Source organism: Sinohyriopsis cumingii, chromosome 18 (genome assembly GCF_028554795.1).
Source record: "Sinohyriopsis cumingii isolate HCF-2022 chromosome 18, ASM2855479v2, whole genome shotgun sequence".
NCBI classification, from domain to species: Eukaryota; Metazoa; Mollusca; class Bivalvia; order Unionida; family Unionidae; genus Sinohyriopsis; species Sinohyriopsis cumingii.
The window spans coordinates 66622124-66639091 of NC_142978.1; the positions used below are offsets into that span (position 1 = coordinate 66622124).

Consider the following 16968-nt stretch of genomic DNA (forward strand, 5'->3'; position numbering starts at 1 on the left):
AAAATAAACTGATGCATAAAGCATCTCAAATTACCACTTAAAATAAATTTCACACTTTGTACATATGACCTAAAAGTAGTTTAATAAGATTTACTTGTATATCTATTATACGGGCATGTTCTTATTTGCAATACTTCTGTTTCTTTAACCCTTTCATACAGAACTGGTCTTTTCCCTCTTTCACATCTTAGGAATTTGTATACATACATACGTGTATATACGTGTAATAATTACAAGCATATGTTAGTGTCCATGTGTATATATGTGTTTGTATGTATGTATGTGTGTGTGTATATATATATATATATATATATATATATATATATATATATATATATATATATATATATATAATTGCTCCAAAAATAAGGTATTTACTCAGTTATATACACAGCAATAGAACAATATATAGTTACATATTCTCCATATATATTGCTTCTTTCTTCATGCTATCCATTATTACTTTCCTCCTTTTAACATAATTTGTTACCCTTTTTATAATCCAAATTTCAGCTGCTTACAACCTTTATATAGATAACAAAAAGATGTGAAAAAAGAAATTATAAGTTAGTCTGTGTGATGCCTCCCTGACCAATGGCTACCTATGATCAGGAAATATTAAAAAGAAAAGAAAATCTGAATGGATGAAATCAATCTAAAATCTGAATGGATGAAATCAATCTAAAATCTGAATGAAATCAACCTAAAATCTAAATGGATGAAATAAATCTAAAATCTGAATGAATGAAATCAGTCTAAAATCTGAATGAATGAAATCAATCTAAAATCTGAATGGATGAAATCAATCTCATTGCCATTTGAAACATTTTTACTTCACTTTATTGTTGTTGTGTTGCTTCAACTAATATCCTTGACCTCTCAAACCAGGTCAAGGGCTTGTCAGGGAGCAATCCGCAATCTGCACATTCCACGTTATTGGATATGGATAACATGAAATACTTATGGAAGACTAATGATTGGTTTTTGTTGTTTCAGCTATCAACTTTCTATCCAAGGTAGGAAATTTTATCTGATAAAAACATCACTGGTTCATGGTCTGCTGTCTTTTAGAATTCCTGTTCCACTTACTTTTAGTAACCTATCAGAATAACTGTTGCACTTTATGTTGGTAGCAGTTGTCATAAAAAAATAAAATGTTCAGAATAAAGTTTTTCACTTTCAAATAAATGATTTTCAAATAACAACTTTACTGTATTACTGAAAGGTCAAAAGAACATGACCTCATATCAGTGTACTTCAGATCACCATTATGTCGAAGATATTGAGTTTATTCAAATTTGTCTTCTTAAGATGATGAAATAAAATAAAATAAAAAAAGACTAAAGTATCACCTAGAATTTATTTATTTTTCTCACTCTGACAACCGTTTAGAACAACGGCAAGGTGACATGATAAAAGTTTAAATTTAAACACAAAATGAAGATTATGCTGGACAAAATATGGCAGGAAAATACTCTCTCACAATGCAAACACAAACATAAGTACAAAGTAAAAAATGTACAATATATTATGAAAGCATTAAAGTGATTTAGATTAGTTCAAATCTTTCAATATGTTAATGCAGTAATGCATTTTTCCGTAAGAAAAATTCACAATGTTATAATGATACATATCAAACAGTAATCAACCCTATGGCTCTTATATTCTTTTGTGTCAGATGCACAGAAAAAAATTGTGACAGAAAGATTTTGAGTTTCTATGTAGAGAAAATCCTCACAAAGCCAAACTTTGCCAGAACTGACTGTGGGAAAGGTAGTCTTCCATCCAGATCCATTCAATTGATTAAATGATAAGATGGAGCAACTGAGATTTAACAAAACTCAAGATGTCAATGATAAAAAACTACAGGAAAAATATTGCTGAAATGCATCAAAACTCAGTAATGTTATGCTGCTGAATCCAAAGACAGAAGGAAAATAATCAGGGGCCATAACTCCTGCAAATGATGATGTCCAAGCTAAAAATAAAACTCCCCCAAGTTCTCGTTAGTCTGAAACCACAAGCCAAACGAGGTTAAAATCCAACATATTTTTAAGTTGTCCTGCAGAAACCAAAGTCAATAGAAAAAGCAATCAGGAGGCCATAGCTATTCTAAACAAGACCAAATGCATAAAAAGCAAATCTTAGTCTATGAGACAAGGTTCATACCAGATGTATAAGAAAATGCTGAATGGTTTTTGAGCTTTGCCAGTTATAGTTGTTGTTGTTGTTATAGGGTTTAACGCCATTTTTCAGCACAAGATAGGCTATACATGGCGGCCAGTATTAATGATGGACGAAGAACCCGGGAAAACCCGGAAAGAACCACTGACCCACAACAAGAAGCTACCGGCAAGCTTTCCCACATATCCAGTCAGTTATAGTAACTTCACATGTGAATATATATAAAGTTATTTGTTAAGGGATATAACTCTATCCAAAATGGTGCTGATACAAAATTCATAAACTGTGCAGACAAAACTATATATATAATAGTTCCTGAGTTATGTTGGTTGCAAGGATTTGCTGTAATGGAGATTTAATATCGATGATAAGGGGCAATAATTCTGTCAAAATTGGAGATGGAAATATGAAACGTCAAATAGGAACATCTACAAGTAACAGGCAATTTACCTACCAAATCACATCCAATTATGTGAAAAGCTGCAGAATGATGCTGTTTACAAGAAGTGTGAATTGATGAACTGACATACGTGACGGAAATGGTGATTACTACAGCGCTACCACATTTCCATGTGGTGCCCTGATATAAAAATAAATAAATAATGCCACTGATTTAATTAAATTAAATTCCACTTATATTCCTATTAAAATACAGAAGTCTGTATCTGTTTTATGATTGTTATGATAACAACATTTTACCAATATATCTATGTAAAAGTCGTATTGTTTTCACTACAGGAGTCATTGTAAAAAGAAATGAGAATAAAACTCTTTTCCAGAAGAAAACAAAACATTTTCATATTATCAACATCATCCTGTCAATTACACCAATATTTAGCAGCAGGTACTAGTTCTAAACCTGAAGGCTCCTCATCACTATCATCAATTTATCTTCCTTTCAATAATCACTGATGTGTTTCTACACATTTTCAATGTACCAGTTTTAATTTTGCAAAGTCTTAATGGTGACCAATAATAATGGTCTTTACCTACTCAAGAAAATGATTTCTCCCTTGCATCTTGTGTTTGGAAAATGATTTCTCCTTTGCATCTTGTGTTTGGAATGCATAATTTGTAAAAATTTGACCATGACAAGCAGCGATAAGATTTTAAAGATGGCTGCCATGGCAGCCACAATGGTTGTCAGATCAGCACTATTTTCCTTTAGTACCAACTAGATAACATAAGAAGTCTTTTTAGTGAAAACCCCATGATGCTACAACTGTCCATTCAGTAAGAGTAGTGACAAAATTATCAAGATCGTTGCTGTGGTGGCTACAATGAATAGTAAGCTACACCATTTTCATTTAGGATAACTCAAACCTGAATGTGTGTGTAAAGTTTTACTGTAATCCTCCAAATAGTTTAGGAGGAGCTGCAAAAATGTTGCTAGTGAATAGATGGACGATGGACAACAGGTGACAGAAGAACGATGGAAAACAGGCCATCCCATAAGCTGTTCTGGTCTATGACCAGCTGAGCAAAATGAGACTTGACTATTAGGGCTGTGATTCTCTAAAGGTTTACACACACCCCCAAAAATCTTGACATAATTCAAATACAAAAAATTACTTTTCACTCAAAATGATGAAAACGATTGTAATAGCTATAGATTTCTTTACAGGCTGCCATGCATATGAGTGACATGGTTACTGTGTAATCTTAACATGACATAAACTGTGGTGAGAACCAGTCCTGGCCACCAACACACTGTGAAGAAATATACCTGCAATGCTTTTTTCACAAAGAAAATTAAAATGAGTAGACCACTGCCACTCAGTAAGTTTACAATCTGACTGTTTTTAAGCATATAAAATGATCATACATGATTTAGAGTGCAGGCTGTTCTGTTGTTGTTGTTGTAGGGTTTAATGCTGTAACGGTGAGCGCTTTAGACCACTCAGCCACTTGGGGCCCCACTGGCTGTTTCTCAAGAGCTCAATCTGATGAAATCTGCACTTATCAGAATCTGATTAGCTGGTAGCTGGACCTGGAAACTACCCTACAGCTGCAGTTTAATGCTTTCAGAGTCAAAAGGCTCCAGAGGCAGGCTACATAACTGATAACTTTGGGGGGGGGGGGGTCCCACAAGATCAAGCAACCGATTGTATGTTATTCACACCTTGTTTGACACAGATAGACCAATTTGTGTGTAGAACGTGTAACTTAGCCCAATCAACTAGTTTAGAAACTTTACCTCGAAAATAGGAAAGGAATGGCCGCCAACAGGATTTTCATAATTGCTGCAGATCAAACAAAACTCTTGTACAGTTCTTCTTGAAATTCAAATATGATACAAACAAATAAATGCTTTGTTTATCATATTAATTTGTTCTGAGTTTATACAATCATTGGGAATTCTACCATTTCAAAAAGAGAAATAATTCCTTATGAACACACAAAGTACACCTACAACACTACTTCTTACCAACTACATTTACTTAGTATATGATTATTCTTTTGCATGCAAAATACTTTCTTGACAGTGAAGTTACCAACTCTCTCCCTCTCATAGCTGATGTGACAATGTAATTTTTCACAGTCCATGGAATATCTTCACACAATCACACATGACTAAAAGGATGGTGCTGGTAGTTACCATGTTGGGGCAGTATTGGCCAATCTTCTCATGCGCCTAAAAAAACAAATAAAGGCAACAAGTATAGTTCTCTGACTTATTACACATCTTAGAATTACCATGTATCTCCATCAATAAAACTGTAATAGGTTGCAATCTGATTGTAATTTAACTAAATTTACAAGTGTGTAATTCAACAAAATTTACAACTGTGCCACTTTAAAAGTTCCACACTAACAAATAATTCTGCTTGCAAGATGATGCTACATACTAATCATCACTGTTGTTGTAGTTGTTGCTGCTATTGCTGGTGTTGTTGTAACTCATGCTTTTAACAGTCATTATTGTTATTGCATCTTCTATTACAATTTTCTTCCTCTGCTCATCATTATCACCATCAATGTTACACTTTCCTTAAAATTGTCTTTTTCATCAGACACACACAATCAAAGAGTACTGTTCATTGTGATTATAGGTTTACATCCACCAATACGTTTATATAAAATGAATTATTATGGGAAAGATAAATAAAAAGTCCTTTTTCTTTATGTAATAGCTTTTTCACTACAAAAAGTACTAATATAAATTTATGTCTTTTAGAGTATGAGCATTATTGCCAGATGTTCGGATTACTAAAAATGGGAGGTCTCTATATCAGAGTTGTCTCCCTTACCTTGTATTTCTGTCCTGATCTCGTATCTTCTTCTCCATTTCAGCATCAGTCAGTGTCTCCAAAAATGGACACCACTGGTCTGCTTCATTTTGATTTCTGATAGCAACTTCTACGGTTGGCAATGGAGCCTCACTGAAAACATATTTTCTCAAATTTATTGAACTGAATAAACTTCTAAAGGACTGCAAAAGAAAACAGCTGAGAAAAATGTGAATTCAAACAAGTTCTGAATACTTCATAGAAAATGAGAAAAGACTGCACTGAACTACCACATAGCTTGCTTAAACTGACTAATTTAAAATAAGTGATGCAACAGAAAGTAACCCAGTGCAGACTTACTGTATATACCATGTGTCGGACTGCAAACTAAAAAGGCCCCGATCTGCATCACATAATGTGCCAGCTGATCAAGGTTTATGTTGCTTGATCTACTGATTACTCCTAACAAACTGCTTAGAGCAAGATCTACCAACAAATTCTCTGAGAATACAGATTTGTGTCTGTGCAGTTTGCAGATGGACTCCACTTATAACCAAGTATATACAGTAATTTATTCAAAAGTTTTAGATCACAATTCTGGCTAAATTATTCAACTGTATAAAGGAGGGCTTTTTATCAAATGGCTACTGTGCCATTTAATAAACCTGTATCATACTTGTCATATAAGTAACATGTGCAATAACATCTGACAACAACAAAAATATCAACATCATGCAAAGGGAAGGAATCCAAGGCATCCAAATGTATTTCAAAGCAATTTCACTAATCTGCAGCTTGGAAAAACAAAAAGCAGTATTTTTAGCTATTCAATAAACACAATCTTATATCTGTGCTCATTTCAAATTAAATTTATGTAACAAGTCAAATAATTTCTACATTTTGTTAGCCTTGACGGAAATTATCTGACATTTTTTAAATTTCATTTTAAATGAGCTCTCTTGTATGATACCCTATGTATAAGATATTTTTCAATCACAATTATTACCAAGAACAATAAAGTTCAAGTCATATTTGAAAGCATGGCATACACCCAAACACAACTGCTGCTGTGTAAATTTAACTTCTTACAGCAACTCTGGAAAAAGTTCATCTACTATGCAAAAGTCTCTCTCCATATAAATTTTGAAAACTTTAGCTGAAAATCTTCATTTAAAATCTTAGTTTTAGAAGCAACAAGACTGTACTGTGGAAAAATACTATTACCCATGCCTCATTTTATTAATCAAGGTGACAAAATAAGAATAATTTAAAGAACATGTTTTTGTAAAATGAATGCTTTTCTCACTGATCAAAATGACATTGCATTAAGTTGTCACTGATGTGAAACATCTGGTTACCTAAGAATATCATAGCACTATGAAATCTGGAAGAAACTGGATGTAAAAATTATCTTAAAAATGAAAAGAAAAAAACTTCAAGAATTTTATTAATCTCAATAACAATCATTAATATAACTTTCTGCTCAGCAGTGTACCACTTTCGATGTGTATCTGATAACAAGTCTATGATCCTCATCTTGTAAAAACATCTAATGAATTTTTCATTACTTAATATTATTTTACAAAGAATTAATGACAGGTATATTTTCTCATAATGTATTTTATGTACTGACCCTTACATGGGACAAATATTGAAAAAAGAGTGGCTTCAGATTGGCACATCAACCTATACATGTTTACACGATTTTAAATTGTTCAGCATTTAGCCTCACAAAAATATAACTGTTTCCAAAATTTACTTTGCTAACAGTTTGCAAGCAATCATCGTTAAAACTTTAAGCTAAAATGAAATGTATCCCAATGTTAGCATGGTCTAATGATAGCTGTGTATAACATGTACCTAAAAGCATACGTTTTCTGGTGCCAACTAAGCTGTCCACGTATACTGTAGGCAATGGCTGTGACAAATTCTCCCCCAAGTCCTGAAAACCAAAAGTAATTTTTTAATCATCTTTCTATCATTAAAAGATAAATGCGTACTCCATTAATGTCTACTTGCAATGAAATAATTAAATGTGATATAGAAATGTAAAAAATGTGTTTACTTACTATAAAACATACAACAGTCACACAGGAGTGTTATAATTGTGTCTACATACTATGAAACATGTAACTGCGATATATGAATGTAATAAATGTGACTACTTGCTGGGAAACATAACTGTTATATGGAAATATAAAAACTATCCACTTGCTATGGAATATGTAACTGTGATACAGAGGTGTAATAACCATCTGCCAACTTGCCATTGAACAAGTAACTGGAATATAATAAATGTGTGCCTCCATGCCATGAAACATGTCTTATCTATATTGTGTGCTTAATTGTTTTCCATAGCTGAGGGTTGGAGTTTTTGCCTGCCTGACTTTTGTCATAATTATGAGCTTGTTGTTGTTTTGGGGTTTAATACCATTTCTCAGTGCATGATGGGCTATACATGGTGACCAGTATAACTGGTTGAGGAAGAGAAAGGAAAATCCCAGTAAGAAACACAGACAAATAGGAAGCTAATAACAAGCTTTCTCACATACCGAGACTGACCAAGCCTGAGACTAGAACCCAAGTGGACAGAGGTGAGATGGCAGTGATTGGTAAAGGCGAGCACTTAGGACCACTCGGCAACCTAGGGTACCTCATAATTGAAAGAAGTAAATAAGATGTTTTACCTGAATTTGAGTTCAAGGCCTGGCCTTGTTTATGAGTTAGTGGGTTGTTCTATTGGAAATATATTGTACAGTAGGTCAAGTGCTTGCATATATATATATATATATATATATATATATATATATATATATATATATATATATATATATATATATAACCAGACTGTGTTACAGACTGAAACGTTTTATAAGCAACCAGGTTAGTTAGTTGATGAAAATGATGCATGTACCCAAACAAATTGGGGGGAGGGGGTTTAAACGTGGGCAGTAAAATATCTGCTTCAATGGCACAGTTACCACCTTAAATCGATGCATATTAAATGGGAAATACACAAAGATAAATAAGGCATATATAACATTTTATTTTATTTTGAGAACCACGTATTGGTACATATACGAGTATTCTGTTTATATACATGTCTACTGTATAGCATGAATAGAATATCAACGCCATGTACTCACCCACAAATCTCATCACATACATTGAATCCACAATACAAGTAATTCCATCGAAAATATGCACACACACACATTTAAAATATTAAATAATTTGTCATATGGGTCTGAACTCATTGGAAAAACATAGCACAATCATGTAATGAATGATGAAGCACATTTACTTTTCAGTACATCCCAAGTTGGTAAGGTTAGTTTGCATTATAAGCCACCACTGGCAGTGTTCATGAGCATAAACTTTTTTTAAAGTTTGGTAGTGACATCCTCTGAAGAAAAGTTCTTTGTTTTTATTGAAGGATGTAGTCGGCTTTCTTCGATGAAGGGTGCATGCATTATTAAAGTCACAGATGAAGGACAGCTTTGGAGAACCAAGCAAATGCCCATTTCTTATTGTGGTGGCAAAATCAAATAATTGTCCTGCATGATTAAGATTGATTTTTTTACCATTTGCTTAGCACATTTTCATAACAATTGGTGCTTCAAGGGTAATCTGTTTTCATTGAAATTTCAGCAAACTATTTTTTCTGGGTACATTTTTAAAAAAAGAATTAGCTGTCGTTTGGTCAATTGAAGATATTGTTCCTCCTTGCCTACTGAATAGACCAACAAGTAAGATGTGGGTTTTTTCTTGGTCTTTCTTGTTACATTTGTGGTAGTGGAGTGATGCTGCCTTCCACGCATGCATCAGAAATTTAACGAAGGGTCAACAGACAATAGAGACACAAGTGTTCTGGTCTGATGACAAGGATTACTACAGAAAATGTGAGTGTTCTAAAGGATTTAATTCTGAGTGAAAAGAAGAGGAATTTTACTTACCATCCACATACAAATGTCTGTCTATGTAAATATATTAATTACTACTGAGGGACCAAAAATCCGACAAAAGATAGACTACGAGATAATGCCTCATCCGTTTGATCTCCTCTACCAGAAATGTCAACAACAAAAAAGCGGATATCTTACAATATACAATACTCATGCTCAATGTCAACATGAGCAGATTATGATATAACAATGCACCGTTAAGATGGTTTGTCAATACGGACAAAGAAATTGTTTATGTAATAATAGAAAAATTTCAGTGCATTTTATATCAAGTTTGTGGCTCCCTTTTGTGGGGCCTCTGAATTTCTCAACTCCAAAGGTTGTATATACAAGCTTAAACAGCCAACAATGTCGCCAATAATAATAAAAATTGCTAGATGCTATATTTTGCCGCCAATAAGGAAAAACATCTCAGCTTGCAATAATGGCAAAACCCTATGTGATCACAGAATAAACTTTTTACGTTATTTTTCATACTTTTAAATATATTTTTTTTCGTGTACAAGAAAAATACATATTATTATTATTCATGCACAATTTTTTCCCCAAAATGATAAACATTTTATGTTTGTTTCATACTCTTGAGAAAATATTTTTTTTTCTGTACAAGCAAAATATAGGTATATAAAATTTTGGGAGCCATGCCATGACCATGTTATATTCAAATGTGTGTTATACTGGAGCATGTTATAGTGGGGCCACACACTATATATATATATATATATATATATATATATATATATATATATATATATATATATATATATATATATATATATATCACAATTATTCATTCCTAGTTCATATTAGTCTTTCAGAATCTATGATCAGAGCTTGCAGTTGTGTTCTGAAGATAGAATTTAAGATGAATGATTTATTTCATTTCTTCATTGGTATTACAAAGTGCTCATTGATATTCAATCATAGTTCATATCAGTCTTTGGGAATCTATGATCAGAGTTTGCAGTTGTGTTCTGAAGATAGAATTTAAGATGAATTATTTATTTCAATTGTTCATTTGTATTACAAAGTGCTCATTGACTTTTTGGACTAAAACACTACTTTGAGACTATTGAGAACTCGTTCAAAGACATCCTAGATTGTATCACTGTGGTACAGCAGGACATTCAAGACTACTGGAATTCATTAGGAACATTTTACACTTTTGGACTTGTGATCAGACAGATAAGATGATCTGGAATTTATTTCACAATACTGAAGTGTCTCTTAAATTAACATTTTGTAACTTAGTGAAATAAATTATTGGTTGATTTTCCTGAACTTGTTAGTTTTGCTTCTTTCTGTTACATAAAGATCTAGAATTATAACACATGTAACAGTGACATAGGAATATAAAATATGTCTACCTGCTGTGAAATATGTAATCTGTAATATAGGAGTGTAATAACTTTCTGTCTACTTCCTATGAAATATGTAACAGTGATATAGGAATATAAATGTGAAGAAGGAATACAGTGTCTACTTGCAATGGTATCAAATTCTCACAAACACAACTCAGATCAATAGATGCAAAATTTTAACAACAAAGCACAACTCAATATCTAATATTTTGTTAAAAACTAAATACACATTTTTCAAACAAATAAATTCAACTGAAGTTTACTACAACCTGTATATTTTCTTGTCTTGTTCAGATTCATGTAATAAAGATTTTATCATACTACTGTTAATTATGTTAATGTATCTCAGGTCATAATTTTTTTTATATGAAACAAATGTGACCATACCTCATGATATCAGAAATGATATTATAATGTAAAGCAAAAGATGTTACAATGTAATGCAAAGGAAAGGCATAACAAACAAGCATCCCAAATGTATTTCAAAGTCATTTCACTACAAAATTATGTGGTTTGGTCCACACAAAAATTCATACTTTTTGTCAGGCTATAAATAGAATCCAAACATTGGTACTCATTTCAAATTAAATTTATGATATGATTCAAATAGTTTTAGTGAGCACTGACTGGGGACATTTTCTGCTGAGACAACAGCAGTAAACTACCATGCTCTGAAACACACAACAGCAGCAAATCCTGATTGGTCTGGACAGGATTCAAGCCCACAACATAATGATCGTAAGTTTGGCACACCAAACACAGCCTTGGCTTTGAAAAAGAACAGAAACTGTTCGGCTTCTTTCATAAATTTCATCTGAAATGAGCATTGATGTGAGATCTTCTATTTCCCATGTCCTTCAGTTAAATTCTGCTTGAATATGAAGATACAGAAATAAACCTAATTTGAGAACTTATGAAAAAATATTTACCCGCAGATGATCTGATTACTCAATGTATAATGTGAATATTTCAGTACAGCAGATGTCTGCTTATTCAATCTATTAGGGAACACTCATTTAGTTTGATCTGATTTGATGCTGTTTTAATGTTTTACACCACAGCAATACAAGCATAGGTTATTTAGTGCCGAGTAAAGTGCTTTGCCCGATTTAGTTTGAACGTGCAGGCATTACCATATGGAGATGCCATTAACTTTAGTGTCAAAATGTTAGCAGACATGTGTTCAGTGTGCCACACAAAATTCAGGAGGTTATGGAGTCAAATCCTGTCCAGACCAACTCTAAGTGACTGTCATGGCAGGCATTACACTTTACTCCTTATGCCTCAGCACTAAATAGTCTTTAATGTGCTAATGTGTCACCAATCAAATAATCAGTCAATTAGTAAGTTCAGATCAGTTGTTGTTGTTGTTGTTGTTATTGTTGTTGTTGTAGGGTTTAACACCATTTTTCAGCACAAGATAGGCTATACATGTCAGCCAGTATAACTAATAGACGAAGAACCTGGGAAACTCTGGAATGAACCACTGACCCATGTGAAGCTACTGGCAAGCTTTCTCACATACCTGCATTGGCCATATTAGAGACTTGAACCCATGCAGACAGATGTGAGATGACACTGACCCACAATGGTCGGTGCTTTAGACCACTCGGCCACTCAGGACCCAAAGTTCAGATCAGAGAGTGGTTAATGTATTCAGAGTCTGCAATAATGATCTTCTACCATATTTACTTCAAAAGAAACAAGAGAATAACTACCTAGTTCTCCGCACAATCGTACAGCAAACTCCTCAGGACTGTTCTCCAGCTCTGACATGTCCCACTCGAACTGATCCACAAGAGAAATGTTCCCAACATGAATATTGAGCTGCAATGAGAAATTTTATCAGTCTTGAAAAGTGCAGGAATACTAGCTGTGTATGTGTGTGTGTGTGTGTGTGTGTGATTTGGATTTCGCTATGACGTCTGAACTGTGACAGTTTACAGTGATGTCAAGCAATGGGGCATCATGCCAAAAGACATACAACATAATGTCCCACCCAGTCACATTATCCTGACACCAGGCAGACAAGTCCTGATACTAACCTCTTAATGCTGAGCACCAAGTGAGGCAACTGTTGATACAATTTTTATAAGACTTTGGTATAACTCTGCCAGAGTTTGAACCCATGACCTCCTGCATCTGAGGTGGTCGCTCTAGGAATATTAGTTATAAACTGGATTTGTCACCACAGAAACTTAAAACCTATTAAATAACAAGAAATTAAAGAAGAAAATAAAACAAACATAAAACAATCCAACAATTTTGGACATGGTACAATTGGATCTGGTCTACAAGTTAAACCTAGATGTCCTATATTTTGTTGCAATGATAAACTAGACTGTTTTTTTTCAGAATTCAAAAGACTACACTAGTCAAGTGCCAATACAAAGTGGAGAAAGTAATAAACTTAGAAAACATTGTACAGGAAATATGTTTTTTTAAAAAGAGGGTTTTAAGTGAAAGCACAAGTAGCTCTTCATGATTTTATTGAAATGCATCTACAAGCTTTAATTTATCATAATACTGAAAACATTTTTAACAAATGGGAGATTGACAATTACATTGGCAGTATAAGACATCATGAAATACAAATTTATTTTATTTATGACAGCATGATATCCAAATTTATTATATTTATTGCAGCATGATATACAAATTTATTATATTTATGACAGCATGATATACAAATGTATTATATTTATTACAGTTGTAGTTGTAGTTGTTGTTGGGTTTAACGCCATTTTTCAGCACACGATAGGCTATACATGGCGGCCAGTATTAATGGTGGAGGAAGAACCCGAGAAAACCCAGAAAGAACCACCGACCCACGAGAAGCTACTGGCAAGCTTTCTCACATATCCACATTGGCTGAATCCGAGACTCGAACCCACGCAGACAGAGGTGAGATGGCAGTGATCCGTAACGGAGAGCGCGTTAGACCACTCAGCCACTCGGGGCCCCATATTTATTACAGCATGATATACAAATGTATTATATTTATGACAGCATGATATACAAATTTATTATATTTATGACAGCATGATATACAAATATATTTATTACAGCATGATAAGCAAATTTATTATATTTATTACAGCATGATATATAAATTGATTTCATTTATGACAGCATGAGAGACAAATTTTATTTACGACAGCATGGCATACAAATTTATTTTAATTACAGATGATAAACTTAAAATCATGAAAACATGCAAACCTGCAGCAACATTAACCCAATAAACCAAGTAAGTATCATTCTTGGAAGATGTAGCAGAAGTCTGCATAACCCCAAATACTTTTGTGGAAGTGGTTCTATATCGAGTCCTGTCAGTGTGTAACATAAGTCATTACCTCAAGTGCTATCACAGCAGTGATTCTATAATCAGTGCTGTCAGTGTGTAACTGAAGTCCCCATTGCCTCAAGTGCTATCATAGCAGTAATTCTATAATCAGCAGTCAGTGTGTAACTGAAGTCCCCATTACCTCAAGTGCTATCATAGCAGTACTGTCAGTGTGTAACATAAGTCCTCATTACCTCAATTACTATTACTGAATACTCCTAATATAACTACATAGACCCAGATTAGCCTGTGCATTATGTGATGGCAGACCTGGCTCTGTGCAAGTATATATTATATGAGATATACAAGGGCCCCTCTATTTTAAACCCTATACCTGCAAATCAAATTGTTCATAAAACAGTGTTACCCATGGTAAAATAGTTCTTTAAACATTTCATATTTTCTTTTTCATTTCTAAAAATTTTTTTCCATAAATTTTTTAATTATTCATCAACTTTATTTATCAGTCTAATTAATTGAGGAAAGGAGCAAAAACTGACCAGTCTGAAGGGTTCAAGAATGCTTGTAAAGAAAATAAACATTTACCTTCAGTATTACACGCTGATCCATCTGTTCATTGAGAATGTTGTCTGTAGGAAAGGCATCCAACTGTGACCTTATAGACTGAGCTATCGGAGCAACAAAATTAACTGGGTTTAAGTCAAGGTCATCACAAAGAATCTCTGCAAACTGTTCTGGTGTAGTGAGTGTTTCTGAAATTTCAAATAATTCTGTTGAATTTTCAATACCCACTGCAGTGCCATTTTCACTGCTAAAATAAATCTTAAGTAAAAAAACATAGAAAAGCAATCACATTACACTACGCTATATAGATGAGAAAAAAAACTGAACAAATTATCCATGTTTTATTGATTGAAAGACCAACAAAACTTGAAACAATCATCAATGTTTTTTTAATGGGAAAGATTAGAGCATCAATGTTTGACTGATGAAAAAACACGAAATCTGATTCAATCATCAATGCTTTCTTAACAGAAAAACCTACAAAATTAGATCCAATTGTCAGCATTTTATTGATGAAAAGACCAACAAAATCTGATCCAATCCTAATGTTTTATTAACGCAAAGACTTTTATGATTTGATCTAATCCTCAATGTTTTATTAATAGAAAGATCTGCAAGATCTGATCCAATCCTCAATGTTTTATTAACACAAAGACCTGTATGATTTGATCCAATCCTCAATGTTTTGCTTAAGGAAAGATTAGATCATCAATGTTTCAATGATAGAAAAACCTACAAAATTTCACTTGTACAAGTTCAGTGGTTTTTAAGCAACTGTTCTATTATGATAAGTGCTGTCTCATACGAGTTCAAGTTTAAAGACAGCACAACTTCATCAAAATACTGTTTCTGAACATGCAAGTCTTAAGATAATGGTTCATATGCAATAATAAACAAGGCTGATATAATACATGCATGATAAATGGGTTATGCTATACAGTGCCAATTAAAAGCTACACTGCAGAAATATAAAGGCAGGAAAAGAGATTAAGAGAAAAAGTGTATCAACCATTAAAGATTTTTCCATATAAAATGCACTCTGTTAATGAAGTCCAAGATGTTTTCCGTTGGAATATCAGCAAACGATGTATCCCACAAGCTGCATCTGTCGTAGTATTTACTGACCATCCCACAAGTTTCATCTGTCATAGTATTTACTGACCATCCTACAAGTTTCATCTGTCATAGTATTTACTGACCATCCTACAAGTTTCATCTGTCATAGTATTTACTGACCATCCCACAAGTTTCATCTGTCATAATATTTACTGACCATCCTACAAGTGCATCTGTCATAGTATTTACTGACCATCCTACAAGTTTCATGTCATAGTATTTACTGACCATCCTACAAGTGCATCTGTCATAGTATTTACTGACCATCCTACAAGTGCATCTGTCATAGTATTTACTGACCATCCTACAAGTTTCATCTGTCATAGTATTTACTGACCATCCTACAAGTGCATCTGTCATAGCATTTACTGACCATCCTACAAGTTTCATCTGTCATAGTATTTACTGACCATCCCACAAGTGCATCTGTCATAGTATTTACTGACCATCCCACAAGTTTCATCTGTCATAGTATTTACTGACCATCCTACAAGTGCATCTGTCATAGTATTTACTGACCATCCCACAAGTTTCATCTGTCATAGCATTTACTGACCATCCCACAAGTTTCATCTGTCATAGTATTTACTGACCATCCCACAAGTTTCATCTGTCATAGTATTTACTGACCATCCCACAAGTTTCATCTGTCATAGTATTTACTGACCATCCCACAAGTGTATCTGTCATAGTATTTACTGACCATCCCCTACACCAATTACAAAACGAAAAAGAGAAAGCATAAAGTATATTTAAAATAATGCAACAAATGTTTCATTCATTGATTTATAAATTCTAACCCGATTGTTGCCAGGGGGTCTGAACACTGTCAACATGTTGGCATTCCAAATCAAACAGGAGTTCCTTTAGCAACATGGTCACCAAATTTGCATGGGCCAGTCTATGCTTTCAAGGAAGAGATGTGATGTAGATCCCCATCTTTGATAATCTCAATAATTTCATAAATTTTGGAGTTACATATCTTTGAACACATTTATACAAAAGTGCCTCCTATTTATTGGTTCAATTTGCCTTAGAAATATTATAACTAGGCTATGTTATTGATATGGCACCAGTCCCTGAAAAAATGCCACTTTCCCTTGTAATCCTTCAGAGTGGAAGGCCTTCTTGTTCTTGAGATTCTCTCCACAATCGAAGGTTTAAATTGTTTGTCTCGCAAGACAGTCCAGACTAGAGACAAGCGTAAAGAATATGGTCAGGGCAGTGTGTAACTGTGGTTG

At 33.6% G+C, this 16968-nt stretch overlaps 1 protein-coding gene across 2 annotated transcripts in view; it reads right to left on the reverse strand.

The window, feature by feature from the left end:
* Nucleotides 1–16968, reverse strand: part of LOC149776835 (SWI/SNF-related matrix-associated actin-dependent regulator of chromatin subfamily B member 1-like) — a 34519-nt gene that overhangs the window by 1164 nt on the left and 16387 nt on the right. Inside the window, exons 6-10 of one of the 2 annotated variants that reach the window (XM_089941562.1) lie at nt 14633–14799; nt 12459–12567; nt 7275–7356; nt 5436–5567; nt 4784–4819 (exon numbers count right to left, since the gene is read on the reverse strand). In XM_089941562.1, coding sequence (XP_089797688.1) covers nt 4784–4819; nt 5436–5567; nt 7275–7356; nt 12459–12567; nt 14633–14799 — 526 coding nt within the window. Of the gene's footprint in view, nt 1–1346; nt 4820–5435; nt 5568–7274; nt 7357–12458; nt 12568–14632; nt 14800–16968 lie in introns of those variants that run through there. The other variant, XM_089941564.1, reaches the window with a different exon arrangement.